The sequence below is a fragment of the Equus asinus genome, chromosome 22, assembly GCF_041296235.1.
Source record: "Equus asinus isolate D_3611 breed Donkey chromosome 22, EquAss-T2T_v2, whole genome shotgun sequence".
NCBI classification, from domain to species: Eukaryota; Metazoa; Chordata; class Mammalia; order Perissodactyla; family Equidae; genus Equus; species Equus asinus.
In genome coordinates this window covers 14,515,114-14,538,577 of record NC_091811.1, presented here as the reverse complement: position 1 = coordinate 14,538,577, position 23,464 = coordinate 14,515,114, and the positions used below count along the sequence as shown (strand labels likewise).

Genomic DNA, 23,464 nt, shown 5'->3' with positions numbered 1-23,464 from the left:
CAGCCCGGCTGTCAGGACACAGCACCACCAAGTGAACTCACCACCTCCATTTTTGTAGCAGAGATAGGGGAACCTCCAGACATTGCCCAGCCCAATGATCTCCCCGGCCACTGACAGCACAAACTCCATCTTGTTCGTCCACTGGCCCCGATCCTTCACCTGGTCTCCACCTTCCTGGTCCAGCTTCTCTCCCTCCTCAGGGACCCAGAAGACCACAGGAGGCCCATCCTTGTGGACTGCCACTTTGCTCTCCATAGCCATGCAATGGATTGGGAGTCCACAGAGCTGGGAGTGGGGCAGGAAGGTGAGAAGGCACGGCCTGGTGGGAGGAGAAGGAGTGAGCTGTACAACCCCAACACACGCTCCCCGATCTCTGTGCTCCATGTCCTAATCTTTTATATTGCTGGAATATTGCTTTAATAGTTAATATTGTTGGAATATTGTTTAAGGTTGTCAGACTATTGATTTTCTTCCCAAACTCTCAGGGACGTTTACACCTAAAGTTACACTTTGCTCTTATGACTCTAGGAACAAATACAGAGCAAATCTTATTTGCCCATTTTACAGATGGGAAAACCCAGGCCTTGACAGATGAAGTGACTTGCCTAAAACCGTTCAGGAGTAGGCTGGGATTAAAACTCAGGCCTGGGGTCTTTTATTCCAAGTCCCTTTTGCTCTTTATAGTCAGCCACCAACCCCACTGGCCCATCTGCCCCCGCTCCTCAGCGTCCAGCGAGTGGCATCAGCCCAGCCTCTGGCCTCCAGGCCAGAAGGGATCAAAGACTGCCAGGGATGACAGGGGGCCAAGGGCAGGTGTGGTGAAGGTGACCGCATGGTCTTCCCCTGGCCAATTGTGTGCTCATCTCTGTGCCAAGGTGATCGATCAACCAGGGTAAACATGGGAGCCAACTAGTTCTGGGCATCTGATTGGGAGGAGAGAGGAGAAGGCAAGGCCTCTGAACAAGGCCGATGAAGACCAGGATTGGTGCCAGGGCCAAGTGTAGGGCTCCAAGGGAACTCTGGTTCTTTTTCTCCAGGCCATCCCTCTGTCTGAGAACAGGCTGGGGGCCTGGTGGCAGAAGGGGTGACTAGAGTGATCCTTCCTTGGGTGGTAGTGATCTCCAGATCAGAGTGGGTCCCTCAAGGGAGACCCAGAAGTGGCTGCCTGACGTCACCAGTCGTTGCCCTTCCCAACTCCCTGTCCTCCTAAAGAGCCCAAAGGTCTCGGGATTTCCAGAAAAATGATGTGGGCCACTGACAGGTTTACTGTGTCCCTCTCATTGCAGCATCGTGGTGCTGCCTCCAGAATTCTTGTTTGCCCTTCCCTCCCCACACACAATCACCCTGAGGCCACCTCGCCCGTGCTTCCAGTGAGCTGCCAGGACGAGGCGCCCAGGCTGCAGGGGGAAGCGCCCCACTGCCCCTTGCCTCCAAGGAATGTTGGGGAATCAAAGCGACCTGGAGCTACCCAGTGCTCCACGCTGCTTCAAGGCTCTGGAGAAACACAGGGATTCTTTTTATTGAAAGAAGAGTCTGTGTTGATTTGTTGGTCCTTCTAACCAGGCAGCAGCCCAAGTCCCAGTCCGTCAGAAAAGCACAGCAGGAGCCACTCGAGGTTGTGGAAAGTTTTGAAGGTGACTCGGAGGGTGCAGGTCACCCCAGGAATGGGAAAGCACATCGGGGTGAGATTCTGGTACTGGGAGCTCCTCAGAGGTTCCACTGCAAGCTCAGCCCAGGAGGGAAGATGAGGAGAGAGGTACCCAGTGGAGTCAAAGGCCTTCAGCCTCTGATCTAAGGGAGGAGGAGGGGAAGCAGGGAAAAGAGCTCCAGGTTCAGAGTGAGTGGCCAGGCCCCAGGGGGGCTTTGAGAACCAGAGCCTCAGGTTGGAAGAACAGGGCAGACTGGTTCCAGGGAAAAGTTCCTGATACCTAACCCAACTGTGTATCTTCTACAGAACTAGGGCCGCCACCCTGAGGAACGACCCCCGAATCGTTATAAACAAATGAATGAATGAGCTCAAAACATTGATGAAAAGCACCAGACAGGAAACCCAGGTTCCAGTCCAGACTTAGCTAATAATAATAATAACAGTCAACATTTGAGTAAGCAAAGTACTAAAAACATGCACCTCTTTATATACATTGTTAAAGTTCACCTTCATAAAAATCTCTGAAGTAGGTATTACTATTAACTCCATTTTATAAGTGAGGAAATGAAGCACAGAGAGATTAAGGAACAGGAACTGATGCCCAGCAGGTGCTCAGTAAAACCATTTTTTAATGGTTAGAATAAACTTACCAATACAATAAGTGGTGGAGCTGAGTCTCTAACTTGCTGGGTGACCTTAGGCAAATCACACCTCCGCTCTGGGCTTTAAGTACCCCTGGAAGACAGAATGACCTCTGCTCAACATGGGTGTTAGGAGGCTGGGCAATAAAAAATGAGGTCCATAAGAGACAAGGAGAGATTATTGCCTCTGCTTGCCAAACCATAGGGGAGCTCAGCTCAGGGCAAGCTCAAGCCCAAGGGTCACCAAGGGGGCAGTTAGGAGACAAGCCTTCCTGTTCCCAGACCAGAGGCTGCTATTTCAGGGTCAACGTGTCCTCAGCAGTTCGAGGAGGGGAGACCTGGTGGGGAAAAGGAGTAAATGAAGGGAAAACCAGAGGAGAGCATGGGATGGGGAAGCAGATCTTAGAGCCCAGCTTGGGCACAGGATTTGGGTTCTATCGGGGATGGGGGAGGAAAGAGAAGAGAACATGAACTGATAAACGGACACTGATGTGACGCGTTTAAAAAAAAGACTATTGGGAGGAGGATAATTTATGGATAAGAATGAAAAACTGGAATGGCAGAATGAAAGCATAAGCATGTGAAAAGGAAAACTGGCCCAAGCCATGGCAAGTCAAGGGGAAACAGGCTCAAACTGCAGGAAGCGGGACTCAATTAGACTCAGGGAAGAAATGTCCAGGAGTACAAGCTGTACAGAGCTCTCCTTTTGGGGGTTACTTTTAAAAGCCAAAAAACAGTACACCCCACCCTCCTGCCACCCTCACCGGTCCTGTCTGTGCCCTGCTGCCCCAGCCCATTTGCTAGGAATAGCCATACAACAGTGTTATCCACAGTCACGATGACTTCTGAGATGTCTCCCTTTCCCAACGGTCTACCCCAGCTTGGTCACCTCTTCAGCCCCTAACATCACCTCCCCAGGTGCCCACCTGCTTTGCTGAGCTGCGGCAGGGTATGGAGGCACAGAATGGACCTCACCATATGTCCATGCCCTCCTGAAGCAAAGATACCTACACCCACACTGGGCTCAGTGCTGCCCATTGAGGAAATCTTCAAGAGGCGAGAAGGTCCAAAATTAACTTTGCTCTTAGAAGCTGGGCATGTGGCCAGAGGCCTCGCCAGGGTCTAGCAGAGGAGCAGACAAGTGTAGAAGTTCTGCTCCCACATGCTGCTGGGACCCCAGCTCAGTCCCATTGCACCCCCAAATCCAGCACAGGAGTGGCCCAGCCCTGAATATGGGGCACGGGAAGCCCCAGCCCCTGCTCCAGCCAACCCCCACATACCAGTTCTCATTTCTGTACACACACTGGTGCCATTCCCGTCACGTCCATTTGCACACACATACCTGTGTGCATGGCACCAAAACCTGACTCCTGTCCAGTCCTTCACAACCCATGGGCTGCTGGGCTCAGCTGGCAGCTGCCTGCACCTTCCGTCGGCTCCCTCATTGCCTGCCTTGGGCTCAAGTGTGCCCATGCCCCCCACCACCCCTGAGGAGGGGCAGCTCCCTTCTTCTGGGAGACGCTTGGCCCCCAGCCCACCACGCTCGACTGGTAGAGGGAGGACTGGAGCCCCTCACCTGCAATCACTAAACGCAGGTCACAGGCCTTCAGGAATGCCCCGAGGTTTCTCCCATCCTCTCTTCCTTCCCACCTCACTGGGCACTGTCTGTTTCCCCCTCCCTTTCAGGCAGGTAATCACCGCCTCTTTCACCCTCTCCCTGTGGCCAGCCCCCAGTCTATGGACTTTCCTGCTTCCCAGGCTTGTCCCTGAGCAACTCAGATGCTGTGGAGGGTGAGGGAGAAGCTGGGGTGACACCCCTGTCCTAAGATTCCCAAACATCAGACTTTCCTCAGGTCCCAGTTTATTGCTCCACAGACACACACAGTTCTTGACACAGTCTTGCCTCGCAGGCCTCAGCCCTCCACCCCTCTGAGGCAGCTCTCAGAGACTGCGAGGACAGATCCAGCCCTCCCCTTCCGGCTCACCTCAGTCCCCGAGCCTGGCTCCTGTGATCCACTCAGCTCCGCGCTCAGATGCCCAGGACAGTCCCAGAGAGGCTGCTTAGGAGAAAGCCAAGAGAGATGGGACCTGAAAGGGAAACTGTCCTCCACCTTCACTCTTTCTCCTGTTCGTTCCAGCTCAGAATCCCATCTGAGTCATTGGTGCCATTGTCCAGGGACTCCCAGGCAGAAAGCAACTCTGTGTGTGTGTGCGTGCGTGTGTGTGCGTGCGCCAATGTATTGGGCAGTGAAGGAGCAGAGAAACACCACAAGCAGCAGGAGGGACTGAAGCCAAAAGTCTGTGAACCAGGATTACAACATCTAACCTCAGGAAGTCAAGTCCTCTGTCCCCGGTCCCCCTCCCCCACCCCACTCCCACTGCTCACCCCTCCCTCAGGATCAGTGCTCGCCCAGTAGCCGCTGACCCAAGACCACCCTCTTGGGCTCAGAGACACATCTAACTGCATCTCTCCCCATTTTGCTCCTTGGCCCTCGCCCTCCCCCTTCTCACCTTGCCCCCTCCCAGTACAAGCTCCTTGTGAGGGAAGAGGGATGAGGATGTTCAGGGCAGGGGACAGAGCAGCAGGACGGGAGCCACCACCTCCCAGGCTGGACACTGAGCACCTCAGGAGGGGAGCTGGCCTCGCTGACGAGGGCACAGCAGGAGGGTGAATCATGCCCTGGAGTTTTCCACTAAGTACCTGCCCTCTGTGGTTTCAAGGCAAGGCTCTGAACTTCACAACCACTGCCCTTTTCCTCGGGATTTTCCTAGAGAAGGTGCCCAGAGCGTACCTCAAGGAGCATAATCTAGAAAGGACGCAGGTTTGCAGTCAAGCAGACCTGTCTCTGGACCTGTCCTCTGTCATTTCCCAGTCACATCAGCAAGACAAGGATCTGAGCCTGTTCCCGATCTGTAAAGGGAATGTCTGCTCCCGATCCCTACTCTGCAGGGTTGCCAAGAGGGCTAAAGACAGTATGGTCAATCGCTTAGGATATCATCGGTGCTTAAGGGATTTGTTGGTGTTCGTTGTGGGTGCCCTGGGAGCGGGGGCTGGGATGGTGGAGTGTCTGGCCCCAGGTAGCAATAATAATGCTCTAGCGACCGCTCAGCACTCAGGCCCATAGCTGGGACTTGTCTGGTTGCCTGGCATTGCCGGGCAATTCATCAGTGTTGAATTGGTATCTGTTGAGCAAAGGTGTGTGTCCCACACTAGTGTCCGGCGAGCATCTCCAGAACAGGGTCCTCATCACTGTTCCTGAGTATGTCCTCGTGGTGCCGTGCCGGGCACAGGACTGTCCCACAGCCTTCATTCAGAATAGCCAGTGCTTCCTTCACGACAACAGAGATGCTTCTTTAGCCCCAGGGGCTGTGGAGGGAGGGGAAGTTGTGGGGAGAAAGGGAAATTTCCATTTGCATGTGCTTCCCCTTCGTGTTTTAGGACTTCCCCGAAGGGCTGGGTGTGAAGTGAGAATCTTAGTCTGTAGTTTTCCATCAAGCACCCCTACTCAGTGTCTCTCAGGCTCCTCTCAGCACCTCCTGTGGGGTTCCCCATCAGGAGAAAGCCAGAGTGAGTCTCACTTCTCAGACCCTTGGCCTCTGTGAAGCCAGCAGTCAAGCTTGGGGTCACTCTGGAGAGTAGGGCATGGTCTCAGCCAGAAATCACACTCCAGTTACGCTGTGCTCTGCTAGGATGGTGTGGCCTGCCCTGCTGCGTCTGCCCTGTCCCCCATGTCAGGTCCACCATGTGTCAACCACAGAGTTTACTGCAGAGGGGACATCAAAGTCCATGAGATTACCTAGCTGCAGCTATTCCAGAACAGAAGACACAGCCTCTCCATGAAGGGGAGTGAGAGGGAAGAGAATCAGGATGGGCAGAGGGTGAATGTCCTAGCTCGATGGTTCATTCAGAAATTTCATTTCATGCCTACAATGTGTCAGGCTTTCTGTGAGGACCTGGGGATTCATACAGTCCAGCAGTCTTCTTGCCTCAACTTCACCTTGTAGGAGAACAGCTGCCGCGTTTGACCTGGCCCTCCCTTTAACTCTGAACCCTCCCTTAGTTAAATCTACCCCAATACCCGCAGCTTCCTGTCCCCAAGAGATATTGAGACCATTTGGCGAACTCCTGGAGGCCGGAGACCTCCATCTTTGCAACATGTAGGGATCCCCAAGTGACCTGGAAAGCCTGAGATTGGGCTGTGTCCACACTGGGGAGGGCCCAGAGTCCAGACGAACTGTGGTCAAATAAATCAGGTATCTTGCTCAGTGAAAACCATTAAACCCCAGAGAATGTCCTTGTCACCACCCTCATCCTCTAGCCCCCTGCATGCTTTTAGAGGGCCTGGCATGGGACCTATTTCCTGAGCATCTAACTCAGGCTAGGTGCTTTATATGTTACCTCATTTAATCCTCACAACAGCCTTGAAATGTAGGAATTATTAGCCCCATTTTACAGATGAGAAAATTGGGATGAATAGAGCTAAGTAGTGTATCCTAAGGCCATACACTAGTAAATGAGGGAGCTGGGATTTGAACCTGGGCCTCCTGGGTCCAAAAATCTATGTTTGTCCTACTGCAGCAAACTGTTTCCCAGACCATGAACATCTAAAGGGCAGGGGTCATACTTCACAATTCTTTATTTCTGCCTCTAGCATTTACTACAGCGCTGGCTCAGAGGCACTCAATGTTCATCAGATGGATGGATGGATGGATACAACTTGAGGGAAAAATGATGCCAGTCTTCCCTTTTCTGGGGGGGGCGTTGCTCTCCCACAGCCAGAGGATGTAGACTAGGGCTTGGAGGACTCAGCCCTGCTCTTCTTGGACAATAGTGCTGCTGAGCAGGACCCTCGGGCCACAAGATGCAGGGGTATTTCTGAGCTACCTCTCCCCTGCCTCCTAGCAAACATGCTTAGCTAATAAACAGGTAGCCTTCTTTCTGGGGCCCAATGCAACCTGATGCCTGGGGCTGGGGAAGCCGGGGACAGCAAGGAGGTCTCAGAACTCTTCTTGGGCTTTTCTGTTTCATTGGCAGCCCAATGTGAGGGCACTGGAGTCATGGGAAACAGGGTGGGTTTGCTTGAAATGTGTCCCCAAGGCAACTCTCCCTTCACCTTCCACTGGACGCCAAGAACACAATGATGTAAGTATTATTATTCCCATTTTATAGAGCAGAAAATTGAGGATCAGAGAGGTTAACTTACCCAAGGTCACACAGCTAGTAAGTAAGACCCAAGCCAGGACTGCAGGCCTCTGTAAAGGCGTGTGCTTGGCAGACTGCCGCGTCTCTGAGTTTGCGCACACTTATCTGAGGACGAGGAGGGACTGTGTGTGTGCGCATGTACGGATCTGAGACCTAGGTGTGCTTGTGTGCCAGGTCTCAGGCATGAGATCCGAGGCCCCAAGGCAGCCCGGTGGGCTCAGGGCCTAACCGGTTGCTTCCCTACCTCTATGGGCTGTAGTCTGTAACTCTCCAGTCACCTGCTCTCTCCACTCAGCTATCACTTGCCCCAAGGCTGTCTCTGCCAGCCGTTCTTCCTCTGCCTTTCTTCTCTAACAGGTGTGGCCTCTAGACAAGAGAGGGCTTCCCTCCCTTTTGTGCCTTCATTTTTTTTTTTTTTGCTGAGGAAGATCCATGCCAATCTTCCTCTATTTTGTATGTGGGCTGCCGCCACAGCATGGCCACCGACGAGTGGTATAGGTCCACGCCCAGGAACCGAACCCGGGCCACTGAAGTAGAGCACACCGAACTTAACCACTAGGCTACGGGGCCGGCGCCTGTGTCTTCTTCCTCTGAGAACTGCAGGATTCATATCGCCCTTCCAGGCAGAGAAAGCAATGGGACTGAAAGCGCCCTGCCCCCACATCTCTTTGCTCCCTTGGCTGAAGCCGAGTCCAGGGGTCCCTGCTCCCTCTCCCTGACTGACCCGGGCCAGCAGCTTCTCTCACCTGTCTGCCTGTCAGCCCTGGCTTGTTAGAGCAGCTCCTTCATCCACCCCAACTGGTTTAATGTCTTCACACCATTTGGCACCACATTTCTGAAAGGGCTCTCACATGCCTTACCTCATTTGAACCTTACAACAAACCTGTGTGTGGGTGGAGTGGGCAGTATTATCTCCGTCTGAAAACAATGAAGACCCGAATTCCAAGTAACTTCCACAGAGAAACACAGCAAGTTAGAGGCAGGTCAGGACTAGAACCCATATCTCCTGCTTCTTATGCTAATGGATTATTTTCACACCATATTCCACCATTAATGAATCTCCTAAATAGAACGTGAGTCACCATTATCAGACTGCCTACGCCCCTTCCTGGGCCTCGCAGAGTCTGGCGGATCCAAGGGATGGACAGAGAGAGAGACAGCACACCCTCAGAACAGCCTTCCAGACCACCAACCTAAGTCATCAGCTTCCTTCCCACACCCCCATTATTCTCTCTCATAGCACTTTGCTTTTCTTTCATAGCATTTGTCACAATCTGTCGTTTAAGAAGTCGTATCTATTTTTGCTCCTCATGTGCCATGAGCATAGCACAGCACCACACAGTAGGTGTTCTGGAAAAACTGTCAGATGTCAGGTGGGTGGTATCTCAAGTTTTGGCAGGTCTATTTCTCCCATCTTAGGACTGTGATTGAGCCTGGCACACATGGGGGACTCCCAACTGTTCAGTGACTGGGAAGGAGCAGCCAAGGCCAACACACAGTAGGGCCACTAGCACTAATCTTTAGAAACTCTCCCAACACCAAGAAATCAAAAGCTGAAGACTAGTAAAGATTTCAGTGCATTTTCCCACTCACTGACTTGTGAAAAAACTAAGAAAATCACCCAGGGAACACTGTGTGCCCTTAGTCTGCAGCTCTTAGGATCACCGGATGCTATCCTGGAACAGCACCGGAAGAACCATCTGAACAGACACACACACACACAGAGATACGTGTGGCCCTGCTCCACACACCCACTCGGAGGTACAGCTGCAGAGACACACCTGGAGCCGCAGCTGCAGACCCTGAGGTAGGACACACTTTGCCTTCCACCTGAATCCTCTTTGCAGCCTAACCCCAAGAGTTCATCTGTGCAGCTCAGGCCCTGACAGCGGGGCTGTGGTCATGGCAGTCCCACCCCTCGTGGAGGCGACCGCATCCGGCACCTACTCTTTTCAGCAGAGGCTGAAGAACGAGGTGGTCCTGAGGAAGCAGGGTCCCTCTGCTGGCTGTGCTGGGGTAGTGCCCTGCTCTGCCAGGGCTTCCGGTACCTGTTGCCTCAGGTCTGTTGTCCTGTCACTGCTGTCCTCTCTTATACCCCGGAACCAGGCCCTGGGCAGTCGCACACAGATTTGGTAAGCAGAGTCGGGCAAGGGCCCGGCAAGGGAAGCGTGGGCAAGAAGCAGCCCGACCACTCTTTTCCTTCCTCCCTCCAGCTACGGCTTATTCTTCCCTCAGTTGCCTTTCTCATTCCAGAGTGAAGGAGGAGGGCACTTTAAGGAAGCATGGACGGAGGAGTGTCTGCTGACGGAGGGTCTCAGCCGGGCCCCGTCACCTTCTCCCCCAGCAATGCCCTCTGCTCATGGTCCACAAGGAGAACTCGATGATGGGAAAGCCAGCTGGGGAGGGGGTGGGGGGTTCTAAAGCCACAGCTCTAAAGTGAGGAGGTGGTCAAGGCAGAGGGGCAGAAATCAGGAGGCACGGCTAGTAGTCAGTCGGAAGAACTTGGGTTTAATGGAATGAAGGGTAAGAGGGCCCAGAAGCCGAACAGAGCTTTCCCCCCATCCTCCCCCAGCTCCCCAAGGCCCATCTCAAATGGGAAGCTCTTGATACTGGCATTTCACAGCTGTTCAGCCACCCCTGGCGCAGGAAAGTTGGGGTTGGAGGCCCCAGCTCACAAGGTGGATTCCAAAATATCCCCTTTTGTCTTATCTACACCACATAGGGGCAGAGAAGCACAGCGGGGCTGCTTCCTCTCTCTCCCTCCGCAGCTGTCCCCACAGCCAGGCTCACAGGTGCCATCGCAGGGCCTGCCCCCTAGCAGTGAGACTCTAGTTCTGTGAGTCTGAACCGTGATGTCCTGGGCGTGGTAGGGGAAGAGGGTTCTGCTCGGTTCTGTTTGGGCACGTCTTGAGCTGGGCACACAAGCTGGCGAATTCTCTGCAAGGAGAGTGGAGGTGGCTGTCACGAGGTGGAGGGAGGGCAAGTCTGCCAGCTTCCCTCATCGCTGAGGTCTGCCTGCCCCATACACAAACATGCCCCCCAGGTGCAACCCTATCATCACAGTCTGTGTCTTGGAGCATCCAGTCTCCATCTGAGACTTCTAAGCACTCACCCTGTCCCTCCCCAATACCCACCCCAGGCTCACCAGCCCTCCTGCGGACCCTGGCAGGCAGCCGCCTACCATCAAGGGGACCCTACCTCATCCACTAGGATTCCTACGCTCTCCGACTACTTTTCTCCCAACTAACTCCCTACCTCTCTCAAGGGGCCCTTGGAGGTGCTGAGCTTGTAGACGATCCAGGTGGGAATGCAGACCATGGAGGACAGAGCCAGGAGCCAGCCCAGGGCATGGCCCCACCACGGGTAGGTGTACTTCTTGTTGTAGGTCAGTGGGGTGTACTTGATCAAGGAGAAGAGGAAGGTGGCCTGAGGGTGAGAGCAGAAGAGAAAGGGGCTGCGCGAGCAGGGGCCCTGTGCCCTCAGCGCCCCCCAGAAGAGCTGGCGGAGATCAGTCACGCTCCCAGCCTGGAATTGCCTTCAGGCTCATCTGGCCCAGTCAGCTTCCAATCTCCATCCAATTCTGCCCAAAATCCACACCCCCAAACAGGTGTTTTCCAGATACCCACCCTGTCCCTCCGGGGACCCCATGCCCCTGGGCACCTCGACACACGGTTGGCCTCAGTTAGGAGACAGCTATGTGCCTGCCGGTGCTTTCAGGTGTTTAAGTCTCCTGCACTATCAGGTGGGGCTGTGACCCCCCCTCAAGGGAGGGGGTCATGCCTCCTTGCCCCTGGGCCCCATGTATATCCTGCATGCGGCGGTGCTCAGGGGAACTACTGACACAGATAAAGCCAGAGGATGCAGCACACGGGGGTTTATGGCTCAGACTCTGCGGCTGAGCTGCCTAGGTTGGAATCCTAGCTCTCTGCGACTTTCTAGCTTGGGTAAATCGCTAACCTCTTTACCTTCAGTTTCACCTGTAAAATGAATATAATGGTAACTCTTTCTCCATGGGGTTCTTGTGAGGATTAAATGGGTTAAAATGTGTGAAGCACTTTGTGTCCAGCACAGAGTCAGTGCTCTAAGCCTGCTGCTATTATTACTGCTGTGATTACTAATATTATTACGAGCAGCCCCATGCACTTGGTTTCAGTCCTGCCTGTGACATCAGACTCACATTGTGATGCTGGTTGAACTGTCTGACAGCTCTTGGCCTCAGTTTATCCTTCTGTGAAATGGAAAGGAAGAATCTATCTTGCTGTCATTTCCTAGAATCCAACAGGAGGATGAATGGAAATCTAAAATAATTTTCAATCCTCACGGAGAAGTCCCTTCTAGGGCTAACCGCCTATCTACCCTCCTGCCACCACCATCTCTCTATCCCTTCATCTGGCTTTACCCTTTGAAGGTTGTCTTACTGTGCACACAGCTGGTGTGAGGAAGACCCAACAATATTTGATTAGAGGCCATGGCCTGTACCCAATCATGTCTTCAAGGTTGTCATAGAAGCGCCCAGCTCCTACCATGAAGAGAAGGAAGGAAGGGGGAGAAACGACATTCTTTAGCATCCAAAGCATCAGGACCAGGACCACCAAGATCAGGATGGGCAAGGATCAATAAATAAAGATATCATCGTTGTCTTTTCAAATCGTTGCTAAGAGAGAACTCTTCCCCAGAATTCATAGGCTGTGGGCAGAATTTGGCTTAGGCAAAGGCAATAACATTCTGATTATCAAAGTTGTTAAAGGCTGAAAAAGTGTGGATAGGACAGGATATGGGCCCACCTGGGTGGTCTGGGTGTAGCCGTAACCTCTGGAGGGCCCTTACACTGGTAGCAATTTAGGATTCTTGAGATTTTTGAAGTTAGAAGGGGAGGAGCCCCAGGAAAAGGTGGATGTGAGCAGTGGATGTCTCTCTTTTGTCTAACGGCCATGGGGTAGAGGTGAGTACTGGTGTTAGGACCCAGGGGAAAAGTTACTCACCATAGACCCAAGCCACACAGATGGACTCAAAGATGGCCACGAACAGGAGGGACATGCCGCTGGCTGCATAGTAGTCAAAGACCTGAAACACGTACATACCGCCCTGCCCAGGAAGAGATAAAAACCAGAACTTTATTCAGAGGAAACAGACAGATTGACCCCATGCCTGCCAGCCTCACACCCTTGGGTCACAGGGCAGAGCTGGTAAGGACCACAGGAAATAGATATTAAAACAGAATACAGTTTGTGAGCTGTAAGGCACTAGGCAGACATGAGACAATAATGATTCTTTATTATTGTCTTTGGAAGGAAGATAGATGAAATACACAGCTATTGTTAGCTTATCCCCGAGAACATTTCAGGATTGACCCAGAAGCCCAAATCACAGTGTGCACATTTTTGGCGAAGGATCAGGATAGGGACTGTCATTAGTATTATCAAGCTGACAAGTTCCATTTCCTTCCCTCTCCCTTGAGAGATCACACAAAATACCACCCACCCCCAGGGCTCCCTTTCTTCCCTTGAAGTTCATCCCTGGAACTTGGTTCAGCTGCTGGGGAAATCATGGGATCTTGCTGGAGAGGCAGTTTTTCCTAGTCCAAGAATTTTTAACCATCCTTTTCATACCCCTTAGCTTACTGTGGAGACAAATTACCCCTTGCCTGTCCGCAAAGGGAGGTGGGTCAATGCCCAAAGGCCAGAAGAGGGACTTGTCTACTTTGTCCTTCCTGTGGCGGGGAAAGGAGGGAGTCCCAGTGCCCTGAAGCCAGGAGGGCCTGCCCTGCAGCCTGAAACCACAGCAGCCTGCTCCACCCGCCTTGCCACAGTTGTCCACTGGCTCCTCCTCCTCACGTGGTCCCCACCTTCAAGCCTCCCAGATCCTCACCTCTGTGAGCATGACCAGCCCAACAAGGAAGGAGAAGACAGACACTCCAAGGATGAGGAACTCCCTCCGGTTCTTCTTGCGGAACATCTCGGGGTTCAGGTCCACCAGCGCCGTCACCAGGCTTTCTACGCACACAAACTGGATGAGAGGGCAAAAGAATTGGAGGGAAAGAGAGCTCCCAAAATAAGGTCTGTCTACTAGCTCTGGCTTCTTGCTCCCAGGGTCAGCCCTATCTCAGCCAGCCTCCCTGTCTCAAGTCCCAGGAGCTGCCCTTGCATGGTTAGGTCTGGACCCACCCTTCAAAACTCCTCTTGGTCCCTGGAAGGGCATCAACTGCTGACAATCACCCAGTCTCCAACTGTTTTAAGGCCCCTCAGGGCATCAAGCTCAACCTCATGCTCACTGCTCCCCTCCCCCAGCCCACACACACCACTTGTCTCTCAGGCTCTGAGTGGCCACGTCTTAATACCTGGCTATCCAGTCCCAGGAGGACAATCATGAAGAAGAAGCAGAAGGCCCACAAAGGAGAGAAGGGCAGCATCACCACAGCCCGAGGGTAAGCGATGAAAGCCAGGCCAGGGCCTGCAGCAAGGAGCAGAGGAGAACAGCCCAGTGCCTGGCCAGCTCCAGACCATGTGCCGGCCCAAGGCTTCCCAGAGTGGGGCCGCAGAGCCATAGGAGCCAAAGGAAACTGCACCCCAAAGTTACCACCACCACCATCCTCACCCAGTATACGCCACCAAAACCTCTCCCTGGTCCCCAAATTTCCAAGGCACCCCCCACTGTATTCTCATGGGCAGGAACAAACCTAGCGTCTGTGGGTGTAAAGGGCTGTGGAAAATAGAAAGAGGCTATATCCACCCTAAGTCCTCAGGGCTCATTCTCCAGATCTATTGCCCCAAACCAGAGGTTTCAAACTTAAACAGAGCTCAGGAGCCAGGCAGGCTGTGCCCATCTGTGAAGCTGACCCAGTGTAAAATGAGGAAGAAGCAGGGCCTGACGAGACCCGGACATCATGCCCCCACTGAGGCAATCACTGTGTTGTTTCTACAAAACAGGTGGTTCCAAAGAAAATACCTCCAAGACTAGATTGGGCCTGGGGCCACCAGTTTGTCATCTCTGCACCTGGAGCCTTTTCTGTCACCCTACAATGAGTGAACTGGCATTCATTTTGGAATACCACTGACATACATCCTCTCAAATAAATTAATGTTCCTCTCAGCAAATGGCAGGAACAGATTCAAATGCCAGTGCCTGGATGCCTCCACAGGAAGCTTCCTTTGAAGAAAAGGGTAGGACCGTGTGCCCTGGACAAAGCCCTGCTTCCCACATTGATGAGACGGGGTAATGCCACTGCTGCCTCACAGCTTTCCACTGCCTGGTACAGGCAGAATGCTCCTACAGTGCCTGGCATCTAGTAAGTGCTCAATAAAAGCGAAAAATTATCATTTTTAATAAGAATCAGTGATGTTAGTTGCTCAGTGCTTGGCACTGTGTGTAACGTAACAGGAGTGTGCTTGTGAATGCTGTGATAAAAAATTATCTTGTTACAGAGTGTAAGTGGGTGGTCTGCAAGAACAGGAGAAGAGCATGAGAAAACTTTCTAGCTTACCCAGTCGGGGCATCAGTCCTTGATTTTACTTAAAAGCAACAATGACACTGCATGGTGGAAAGGCAGTCACTTAAAAAAGGAGGACACTCTATGTGCCAATAGAAACTCATCTCTGAGCTACATTTTAAAGTGAACCAAACAAGGCAAGATCAGAACAGTGTATGTAGGATGTTAGCAATTGGTTTTTTAAAAAGGTGGGTAAGGAATAGAAATAGTAATATGTATGAATCTGTATGAATACATACATGTGGGGTTTTTTTCCTCACATACGCCTAAACTATTTCTGGAAGGACAAACATGAATCTGATGGCATTGGTTGCCTCCAGGATAAGGAACTGGAGGCCAGGGATGGGAAGAAAAATGTTCACGGGATACCCATTAACCCTTTGAAGCTGGAATTGCTGTTTAAGTCCTAGACGCACCCACTGAGAGGAGACGACAGTTCACCCATGGTGTAGGTGACAATAGAAACTCTCCAGATCCCAGTGGCAAAGGGTCAAGCGAAGCTCCTGGAACCCACTGCCACGGCCCTCCCCGGCAGTACTCACCCGACTCAGCCACCTCAGAGATCGGCAGCCCCTGCTCCTGAGACATGAAGCCCAGGATGGAGAAGATGGCAAACCCAGCCACAAAGCTGGTGCCACTGTTGAGGAAGCAGAGGGCTATGCAGTCCCTGCGGGGCGGGAGGGGGAGGTGGAAACAGGCGGGATCAGAAAGGGGCTGCCAGGGCCTCAGGCCTCCTGTCTGGAGCCAACAGAAACCCCAGGGAAGCACTGCCCCTCAAGGCAGACAGGCAGACACTTGTCCCAGCCCTTCACAGAGGGGCTGCCTGGCAGAATTAAGGTGAGCCTTCAAGGGTTGGTTCCCTGCTACTCCATTAGCTCAGACTTGGGACAAATCAAGGTAGTTCTAAAAGAAGGGAGCTCTAAGGGAGTAAAATATTAACCTAAAAATTTAAAATTCTGCACAGCCTCCCTCCCCACAATACCGCCACCACACCTCTTGGGACACTACCACTCTGACACAATTCAGTCTGGCATGTGAACGTAGAGGATATGGGTGTGGATAATCCCAAGCACCAAATAATTCTTAGTCACCTAAATTTGATTTTGAAATGCATGATATGATTTTTTTTTGCTAATATTAAAATTGGCTTAAATTCTCTGATATGAACCAGGTAAGACCGGAAGGAACCATTGGGAGGGGACATGAGATGGGGGAGAGATGAATAAAAATGGGTAAGGATTCAATGTTCGCTGGGCAAACGTACAAAGAGGCAAGACTGAGGCTCCACTGCACGACATTATTAACGCTTCTCAAGCTTGCCTACCCTCCTGAGCCCACTAACCTCTAAATTAGCCAGGGGGCTGGGCTCCTGCTGTGGTTTCCCAGACAACCACAACCATCCCATCCTTTTGGAAGCGATCCCCCTGCCCATGCTGCAGTGGGCTCCTTTCAGCACTGGCAGCTCTGGGGCATTAGAAAGTTGGGTGAAGATGGGTATGGAGTAGGCAAATGCATGAGCCGGGGCACCCTCCCAGTCACCCCTGATCTAGCATGGCTAGAAGAACAGTAGAGATGGGTGGTTTGTGGCTCTGGCCCCACCTCCCATTCACCTGTAGCAGTTGTTGTGGTACTTGTTGTAGCTGCCCAGGGCTGTCAGGCACCCTAGACAGATGGCGAAGGAGAAGAAGATCTGGGTGCCCGCGTCCATCCACACCTACACAGGGAAAAGGCAAGAAAGCTGCACCTCCAGAAAGCAAGACCATCTGGGCTCCATGGGAGCACACGGGCCCATGGCTGAGCAGGTGCTGGCTAGGGATGACGAGAAGCCTGCTCTCAGCCAGTGCAGGCACCCCTGTGGCCCGGCCATCCCAATGGGCTCTACTTCCTGGGCCCCTAGATGGAGTTTCTCGGGTACCACCAGGATGGCATAGGCATTAGGCATTCGCAGAAGAAGACTAAAGGACCCACGGTGGAGGCGGGTGGGAGGGCAAGAGGGTGCTCTAGGCCTAAGCTAGGCCTGGCCCCCAATTTTTATAATGGAAACAAAGCCCTGAGTTCTGCCTCCACTTTTCTCTGTCCCAGGCTGTCCTGGCAGCACGGCCAGTGTGGGAGGAATCCAGGGACAGGATCCCTGGGGATATGGGCTTAATATCAGTGCCGTCACAAGCATGTAGCTTTGCCCCTCATGCCTCAAAATCCTCTGTCTGAAAAACAGCAGGAATAATCCCCAGCTCACAAAAAGTCAAGAGGATGAACAGAATGCATCTGTAACGGGCTCTGGACTCCTGGGGGAGCACAGCTCTACAGCTAAACACAGAGCATGGCTGTTACTGTTATTATCTCAGCTGGCTGCCCCAGCCTGTGCATGTTATGATTTAGATTGGACAGCTAGAATAACATCCCAAAGAGAAAGAGCATCAAGGCGAACAGGACAAGGCAAGCTGCAGATCTGTAGGAGGCAGGGTCCTGGGGCTACAGACTCTCCCCAGGCGCCTCCTGCCTTCAGGGGCCGTGAGCACTCCCAACTATGGAGGCAGACATCGCCAGGCAGCGTCCTGACACTTCTGTGACCCCCATTTCTTATCTTTTGCCTAGCTCTGCCCCAGGAGCCCCCAAACAGATCGCTGCTTTCTTCTCACTAATGTCAAGCTCCCGGGTCCACACACGCCAAAGCCTCAGCTTCTCTCTGTGCAAAGCTCTTCAGTCCGTTACCTGTCTCTCCCTGCCTCCCTAACCACTGCCACCACCCTCAGCCTCCCTTGCTCTCTCATCATACTCAGACCCAGCAGAGTGCCCATTTTCCTCAGCTTGGAGTGGGTGCAAGGAACCCACTGGCAAGCTGACTACATCAGAATCACACGATTCCTCAGCCAGCATCCCCAGTTGAGACACTGACTCTCTAGGCCTGAAGGAGAACCCAGAAATCAGCAGTATTTTCCAAGCATCTGGGTGATGCTAATGAACAGCAGATGTGGGCATCACTGCCCTACGGTTCCGAGAACTGGCACTGGGGATCCACCAGGGCACTCACTCACTCTTCTCGTTATAGCTCCATTTCTGCAGGAATGCAGACAGAGCAGGGAAGATGGTAAAGAAAAGGGGAGAATGCCTCCAGCTTTCTGTCCCTTCTGCTTACTGTGAATCCCATTCCCAGGGCAGGAGTTGCCACCAGGGAAAAGAGCTCAGTGGCAAGGAGCACAGAGGAAGATCCAGAGGAGCCAGGGCTAGCAAGGAAATGGCATGCAAAGACGGAAACACCAGGGAAACTTCGCAACTTGAGGGAAAGTTATAACGGGGAAAGGAGAGGGGGTTTCAGGATTTATTGCAAAAGCTAGAGAAGGGCAGGGTAAGCACGAAGAAAGGACCTGAGGATAAGAAGGAGAGTGCTGACAAAATTCAGTGTGAAGCCACAAAAGTTGGAGGAGATGCCTTGGGGAGTCTGTTTGCTCCTTCAATATGCTTCAAATCCTTTTCTAAAACTCTGCCGCACAGACACGATGAGGATGGTATCTCAGGAAGACTCAGTGACCGCTGGTCTGAGGGTCCCTCTGCTCTGCTTCGTTCCTGCCTCACTCAGTAGGTTATGAGTGGCTTCAAGAGCAGCCAGAGGCTCTGAGCTTACCCAGAAAGGATTTACCCAGGCTCAGGGATGTAAGGGCTGGGGAGAGATGCCATATGCCTATGCCTCAGGGCTTACAGGCACTTCTGGGTCATGAGACCAGGTGATCTCTCCCAAGCAGGTCATCCAGGATATGGCCCAAGGGCCTGCCCTGCCTCAAGCCTTGGGTGTTTGCTTCCTGTGCCTAGCAGTGACCCACAGTTAACAGGGAAACTCCCAAGTGCCCAGAGACATTCTGTGGCTGCCCACATGCAGGCAGGGGGCGCAAATCCTATGGTTGAGAAGTTTTGCAAAGTTGGGCTTGAGAAGAAAAAATAAGAAAATCTGTGACTTGGCAGTTCACCTCACCCTGAGGGGGACAGACTAAGACTGAGTTGGAAGGAGAAGTTAAAGAGAACAGAAGGAAATGCAGCAGGAGGGCCGAGAGTTCAGAGTGCAAAGGTCAGATACGGTGACTTTGACTAAAGCCCCCTCACTGGGAGCTTGGCAAGCCTCAGCTCTCTGCACAGCTGCTGCCTGACAAGCCTGCTGGGATCGGGGAAAGGAGTGGGGTCAGAGGAGGCTGAAAGAACAAGCAGAGCAAGCTGTTCTGTTCCCCACCACAGGCGACCCACTCCCTGACCATTCCAGGAGCCCTGGTTTCTAGAACAAAGCTCCAGTGTGTCTGACTGGGCAGAAGACTGACCAAGAATAAAATAAGTGTGAAAAACACTTGGTGGAGTGTGGGTGAAAGAAGAGGTCTTTGGGGGCCAGAGGGAAAGAGAGACCTCTGGAAGATCCAGGAAATATGTTTTCAACCTTGAGTCCAAACCCAAGGATTATTATATTCACTATTTTTAGGAAGGCAATAGTGTGTAATGGAAAAAGCCTGGCCTTTGGAGTCAAACTGAACTGGTTCAATTCCCAACTCCATTAATTACTAGCTGTGTGATCTTAGGCACAGTCACTTAACCTCTCTGAACCTCATTTTTCTCATCAGAAAAATGGGTATAATAACAAATAAAATAATGTATGTAAAATGGCTAACAAATAAATATTAGTTCCCTATCCCACCTTTGGGAATAATTCTGGAATAATAAAAAGCAGCCCTTAAAACTCTCAAATAATTCATATTCTTTGGAAAATGTCTATCATGGTGATTAAGACAGCAGACTCCAAAACAATACTTGGGATGAAACCTAAGCTCCCCCACATGCTGGTTTTTTGGTTCGGGGCAAATTTCTTGTTTTCTAAGCTTCAGTTTCTTTGTCTGTAAAAAGAGGCTAAGCCCTAAGTCCTGGGGGTCAGTGCACTCAGTAAAGGGCCTGGCAGTGATAAGCACACAGTGAACATGTCCACTGTTGCCGCTGTTTGTTGTTGCTATTATTCTAAAAAAGCAACTTACCTTCCAGGGATAGAAAGGTCCCACAGATTTCAACATACGATATCAAAATAAAAGGACTCATTCTAATCAATGGTTCCAACCTCCTCCCTAAACAAACCCTTTGTTAGAATAGCTTAACATAGAGACTTAAAAGCTTCAACAAGGGCCCTTTGGACTCAGGGAGGCTCCCCTACCCCCTACCCCCTGCCCTTATCCATCTAGCAAAGTGCAGTAGAACAAGGCAGAGGGCCAGGACGAGGGAGAGAAATGAGCGCCCAGACAAAGGACACAGGGCACCAGTATAATCCTGAGCTTCCAGGGGCCATGCCCCAGCGTGAAAGAGACGAGCCCTGGGGCACACCAAGAGAGGCTGCCACCTGCCCACCACACAGCACGCCTGGCAGAAGGGGAGCAGGGAGCGAGATACACCCAGCATTATCTCGGCCTGGCTCCCTGCTCCCAGACTGAGGGCTTGGCAGAGAGAGGTGTCTTTGGTCTTTGTGCTGCCTAGCAGGCATTTTGTACCTTTCTCAAGTGCCAGGCAAATGCTAGCTGGAATTATCACGCTTTCTGGGGAGTGCCAACTACACTCAATTAGGGCTCTGGCAGGGGCATCCCACCCTGCAGGTGTTGCTCTGTTCCTGACAACAAAGGCCTTGCTTCAATATGAGACCAGGACCAGGCAGCTAACAAGGCTGCTTGGAAGCTCAGGACCAAGCTTGCTCTTGAAACATCTCCCTCACCAGGGCCTCAGAGGACTTAGAAGACGTATGCTCCCTGCACAGCCGACAGCTGGCTGGGGTCGGAAAGATGGAATCCTGGAGAGCAGATGAAAAGAGGTTTTGTTCCCTGCAGTAACGCAGACCCAGAATTACAGCCGTATTAACTCTCAGAGTTGAAGGCTATCCGGTCCCTTCTTCATATTTGTGGAAGCTAGTATATAACAAACCCACACCTAGCAGGGGCCTGGCACATAATAGATGCTGGACAAATGTTTGCTGAATGAATGAGCTGTGAGAAAAACAAAGATGAGCAGATGGGGACTTTGCCTTCGAGAGCTCACAAAGTATGTGGGATTGGTCATCATTCAGACCTGGATTCCAGCTGCAGGGGTGGAGACAGGAAATTCTTTAAACTCTCTAGGCCTTAACTTCCTATCTGTAAAGTGGGGAAACCTCGCTGATCTGCTGTGAGGATTAGCTGAAATAACGCATGTAAACCTCTTAACAATGCCAGGGACAGAGTGAGCACTCGATAAACGGCTGATCAGGACAAACAAGGCATTGATCACAGAAGCCATAAATCAGTTCCAGAAATACTGGGCCCTTCTCTTCTTTTTCTCTTCCAGCCTACCTGCCTGTCCCCCTGCCTGAACGTGTCCCCTCCTTCCCAGCCTGATCCCCAACCAAAGGCAGGTTTGGTAGCTTAGCCACTGGGTCGTATCTCTGGTGCTCCAGAACCACAACGGCTCCCTCTCGCATAGGAGATCCAAGCCAAACTCCACACCTGCCTTCAAAGCCTTCCCTCAAGCCTCCTGCCCCCACAACCTCCTGCTTGCTACCTACTCCCCATCACAACCCCTTGTTCCAGATAAGTCCAGGGGCTTATGATTCACAAAGTAAAAATACGCTTTATCTGCCCTGCCACTGACTTGCTGCGTGACCTTGGACCTCGGTTGCTCATCTGTGCAATGAGGAATTTGCACTGGATAATCTCTGGGGTCCTTCTAGCTTCAACAGCTTGGCTCTCCAGTTTGCCTCCAGAGGCTGACAGCAGCCCCTGTGCACCCTGTAGAGACGATGCAGCAGCCATCCGTATCTCTATCATGTGTAAGAAATGGGAGAGGGGAAGGATAGCCTCGCAGCCCACCAGAAGATCACTGAGAAGTACTGAGGACCAAGGCTATGTGACTGCATGGGGAAGCTTCTCAGCAGGAGTAGCCTGGCTTCTGGGAGCCACGGCAGCCCCAGCAGAACTCAGGAAGAAGTCTTAACTCTGCCAGGGGTGGCTGGGAGACTTGAGGACAATTTAGCATCTGGATCACCCTGAGTTCTGCCCGAGGGGGAGCCATCGCCTCCGTGCGCACGCTGAGTCCCAGGCACTGTGGAAATGTGTGTCACTCCCTTTTCTCTCGCTCCCTCTCAGCAATTTCAGCGAATGTGCTGGTGCCTTACTACTGAAAATGTTTGAAAAGCCATCCAATAGTTAGTCTTCTCTGTGCCCAGAGCCGCCCACCTGAAGTTTCCTCAGGGCCCTTTCTATAGACACAGAGAGCCTCCTCCAGCCCCTGAGGGCAGGTCTCTACATTGTGCACACACTCCCAGGGAGGGCGACCTCTGTGCCAGGGAGGCACAGAGCATGTAGCTGGGTAACACATTTTAGGGGCTCTGGGGTGGAGCTTACCCACGCTCCCCTCCGGCCCTCGACACCTCCTGGCTTTGCCAGCTTTCAAAATGGCTGCCAAACAGGAGAAGATAAGAAACCCATCAGAGGCAGTGGCTTCTTATTTCAGGCCCTGTTTTACCAACCCCTCCAGTCAGCAAGTAGCACCGCCCCCTCCCTGCGCAGGGCCATGAAGAAGCTAGCCGTAGCAGACTGTGTGGACTGTGAAGGACAGGCCGGAGGGGAGGGGAGAGGAGAGGCAGTGACCTCTGGACAACTGACAGGAAACTCAACACCAGCCCAGCCCTGCTGGGAGGTGCTGGGGAACTGGGGCCCAGGAATGGGCCACGGGGGCACACGGAGGGAACCAGAGGGGGCTGGTGGAGGGTCAAGAAATAGAGGAAGCTCAGTGTGAAATGAGATTGCCAAGAGAAAAAAACGCAAAAATGGGCTGGGTGGATGTGGGGAAAGGGGTCCAGCCTGTGAGAAAAGGCTGTTAGTGACATATTGCGGCCCCTGAGAAGTACCACTAGGGCCTCAGGGCCCCCTGGCAGGGTTCCCTGGCAGCTGTAAACCAAGGAGGGAGACAAGAAACGGCTGCTAACAGATGTCTGGAGACCCACACACACCACGGAGGCCTCAGGGTCTGGCCAGGAGCAGATGCCTGACCTGAGCACAAGGAAGGCCTGTAGCTCAAGCACCTCCAGAGCCACGGGATCTCCCTCGTCTGTGGCTTCTTACCTGGGGATCCACCAGACGTGTGGGGTCTGGGTACAGGTAAAACCGAATCCCTTGGGCTGCCCCAGGCAGTGTCACCCCTCGAATTAACAGGACCATCAGCATGAGGTAAGGGAATGTGGCTGTGAAGTACACCACCTGACCAAGGGGCAGATGAGAGACAAAGACTTTGTGAGTTAGGAAGGAGGGAGCTGGAGACCCAGCAGCAGAGGCAGGAGGCAGGAGCTCCCCACCTACAGAAGAGGTCAAGGGAGTTCCTCTTCGGCTCACTCCCTCTCACCCCACAGCTGTTCAGTTTCGTCTCCCCTCTGCCAGAAGCCACAACCTCCCCTTCCTCCCTCCAGCTTAAGGCACTTACCCTCCCCTTGACACATACCCAGTAAA

At 52.5% G+C, this 23,464-nt stretch overlaps 2 protein-coding genes across 18 annotated transcripts in view; both read right to left on the bottom strand.

The window, feature by feature from the left end:
• Positions 1-4,996, bottom strand: part of SLC6A12 (solute carrier family 6 member 12) — a 35,005-nt gene extending 30,009 nt beyond the window's left edge. Inside the window, exons 1-4 of one of the 6 annotated variants that reach the window (XM_070494359.1) lie at positions 4,801-4,996; positions 4,275-4,389; positions 2,299-2,383; positions 42-319 (exon numbers count right to left, since the gene is read on the bottom strand). In XM_070494359.1, the coding sequence (XP_070350460.1) occupies positions 42-261 (220 nt within the window). In that variant the 5' untranslated portion in view covers positions 262-319; positions 2,299-2,383; positions 4,275-4,389; positions 4,801-4,996. Of the gene's footprint in view, positions 1-41; positions 320-2,298; positions 2,384-3,631; positions 3,657-3,865; positions 4,000-4,274; positions 4,390-4,800 lie in introns of those variants that run through there. The other 5 variants (XM_070494360.1, XM_014841796.3, XM_070494361.1 and 2 more) reach the window with 5 other exon arrangements.
• Positions 4,997-9,662: 4,666 nt separating this feature from the next.
• SLC6A13 (solute carrier family 6 member 13) overlaps positions 9,663-23,464 on the bottom strand; it is a 68,898-nt gene continuing 55,096 nt past the window's right edge. For 4 of the 12 annotated variants that reach the window (XM_070494366.1, XM_070494365.1, XM_070494364.1 and 1 more), the window contains 10 exons: positions 23,084-23,218; positions 16,589-16,692; positions 15,521-15,645; positions 13,830-13,942; positions 13,361-13,498; positions 12,475-12,577; positions 11,911-12,011; positions 11,670-11,720; positions 10,748-10,918; positions 9,665-10,429 (listed from right to left, as the gene is read on the bottom strand). In XM_070494366.1, the coding sequence (XP_070350467.1) occupies positions 10,307-10,429; positions 10,748-10,918; positions 11,670-11,720; positions 11,911-12,011; positions 12,475-12,577; positions 13,361-13,498; positions 13,830-13,942; positions 15,521-15,645; positions 16,589-16,692; positions 23,084-23,218 (1,164 nt within the window). In that variant the 3' untranslated portion in view covers positions 9,665-10,306. Of the gene's footprint in view, positions 10,430-10,747; positions 11,761-11,910; positions 12,012-12,474; positions 12,578-13,360; positions 13,499-13,829; positions 13,943-15,520; positions 15,646-16,588; positions 16,693-23,083; positions 23,219-23,464 lie in introns of those variants that run through there. The other 8 variants (XM_070494368.1, XM_014841798.3, XM_070494371.1 and 5 more) reach the window with 7 other exon arrangements.